Below are 2,382 nucleotides of genomic sequence, written 5' to 3'. Positions count from 1 at the left end.
CTTGCGATACTTGCGCTCAAACTCCCGACAGAGATGGTCCACCAGTCGCGAGTCGAAGTCTTCGCCGCCGAGGTGCGTGTCCCCGGCAGTGGACTTGACTTCGAAGAGCGAGCCTTCGTCGATGGAGAGGATGGACACGTCGAAGGTTCCGCCGCCCAGATCGAAGATGAGGACGTTCTTCTCGCCCTTGAGATTCTTGTCGAGGCCGTAGGCGAGAGCCGCGGCGGTGGGTTCGTTGATGATTCTGAGGACGTTTATTCCGGCGATCGCGCCCGCATCTTTGGTCGCCTGTCGCTGCGAGTCGTTGAAATAGGCGGGCACTGTTATGACCGCGTCTCGCACACTTCCTCCCAGATACGCCTCTGCTGTTTCCTTCATCTTCGTCAGGACCATCGAACTGATCTCCTCCGGATTGAACCTCTTCATCTCACCGCGGAACTCAACCTGGATCTTAGGTTTGCCTGAAATACAAACAATTCATTGAATTTTTTCGTCTCAATTTTTTTTTTTTTAAGTAAAGAACCAAGTGAACAGTTTCAGAGCTTCATTTGGTCATATTTAGGGTTTGCCTTATTTTCAAGTATAAACCAAATTTTGGAAAATTAATAAATTAAATTCTACAGTCTCAATTTTGCAATTAAACTTGATTCTGCATTAGAATATAACTTACAAAGTTTATTATTTTTTATATCTAGCATCTAAACAATTTAAAATTTATTGTTGCAAAAGATACCAAATCTAACGCAGTTCTCACAAAACGAAGAAATGACTCAAATATATTTATGTGAACTAAACAAAATTCAGGAAAGAGTTTTACTAGGGATCTTTTCTAAAAAACAAAAGTCCAATTCGAAGTGACTTAAAATTTGACAATTTTAAATACTGAATATATTAAATGTTAAATTTTGATTTAAAATTATCTATAAAAATGTAATTTTCAAACCATTTTTTAACTACAGTGTCACATATTGAAATCTCAAAATATCGAAAAAACTATCTAGACTTTTACAGCAACAAAATGAAATTTTTAGCACATTTTATTCATAATGAATTAAAAAAGAAAATATACAAAACTCACATCTGACTTCCGAGAAAAAAATTTACAAATAAATATATATTTCCAAAATTTAAAATAATCACAATGAACTTCTAAATTAAAAACATTTAAGAACTCTTGGAAGCAATATTTACAATAAAAATAAATAAATTCAGCATAAACTTAACCTTTTAAACAGCATGAATTTTTATTTTGACATAGTTATGGGGACTACATTTTCTGCGATTTTTATTATACACAGCTTAAAATTCTTGGAAAAATCAGTTTTCCATTTTTTCAATAAACAATCATTTTCTACAGTTAATTAATTTAATGATAAAAATCTTCAGTTCTCAATAGTTAAATATTCAATTTTCTTAAATTTTAGCAATTGAAATTTTATTTTCTTTAATTTTTGAAAAGTTCAAAAGTAAACAATTTTTATGTTTTAACTCGTTCTTATCACATTTTAAATTTTAATACTTACACATTTTTAATATTACTTTAGCAACATAATCAAATTCAAACTCGAACAGAATGAAATTAAAATATGGTACCCTCGAATTTTGAACTCGTATACAAAAACGAATAAGATATAGAAGAAATCCCTAAATAAATTTATAGTGAAAAAAACATAATTGAAAATGTGAATCCAATCAATCTAAATTTTATCTTATTTTGAACTCTTGCACAAAAGTAAAACATACCAAAAATTTATTAAATATGTAAATGTCACAATAATTTGAAAAAATTAAAATTAAAAACATTTAAAGCTCTGAAAATCAAGAATGAAAAAAAAAACAATAATTGAAACTGTTCCATCCGTCACTAAAATTACAGTCATAATTTTGATCTCTTGCACAAAAATGTACTTTTAAAAATACAAAAAAAACTATACGACAAAATAAAAATATGTAAAAAATGAGATTAATATGCAAATGGGACAAATACCTGCTTCGTTGACGACTTTGAATGGCCAGTGTTTGATGTCGCTCTGGATCTTGGGGTCGTCAAACTTGCGTCCAATTAACCTTTTGGCGTCGAAGACGGTGTTGGCCGGGTTCATCGCCACCTGGTTTTTGGCGGCATCGCCGATCAGACGTTCCGTGTCCGTAAAGGCAACATAGCTAGGTGTTGTTCTGTTGCCCTGGTCGTTGGCGATGATCTCCACCTTTCCCTGCTGCCACACTCCCACGCAGGAGTAGGTGGTTCCCAAATCTATTCCAATTGCTGGCATGTTTGTTGTTTTTGTTGTTTCGTATTCGTTCGCTTCTTAAACTTCACTCGTATAACTCGTTTGATTGCTTTTCATGTACTGCCGGCTCCTGGCGCGAGCACCAGTTTTA

The 2,382-nt window shown here is 33.8% G+C and overlaps 1 protein-coding gene across 1 annotated transcript; it reads right to left on the bottom strand.

The window, feature by feature from the left end:
* Positions 1 to 2,382, bottom strand: LOC117179986 (heat shock protein 68-like; the record flags this gene model as incomplete). Its single annotated transcript, XM_033372257.1, has 2 exons — positions 1,988 to 2,382; positions 1 to 461 (listed from the first exon to the last, which is right to left on the bottom strand). Coding segments are annotated over exons 1-2 (747 nt in total), but the record flags the coding sequence as incomplete, so codon positions are not given.

This window comes from Belonocnema kinseyi, chromosome 9 (assembly GCF_010883055.1).
Source record: "Belonocnema kinseyi isolate 2016_QV_RU_SX_M_011 chromosome 9, B_treatae_v1, whole genome shotgun sequence".
Classification (NCBI taxonomy): Eukaryota; Metazoa; Arthropoda; class Insecta; order Hymenoptera; family Cynipidae; genus Belonocnema; species Belonocnema kinseyi.
This window is presented reverse-complemented; position numbering and strand designations above follow the sequence as displayed.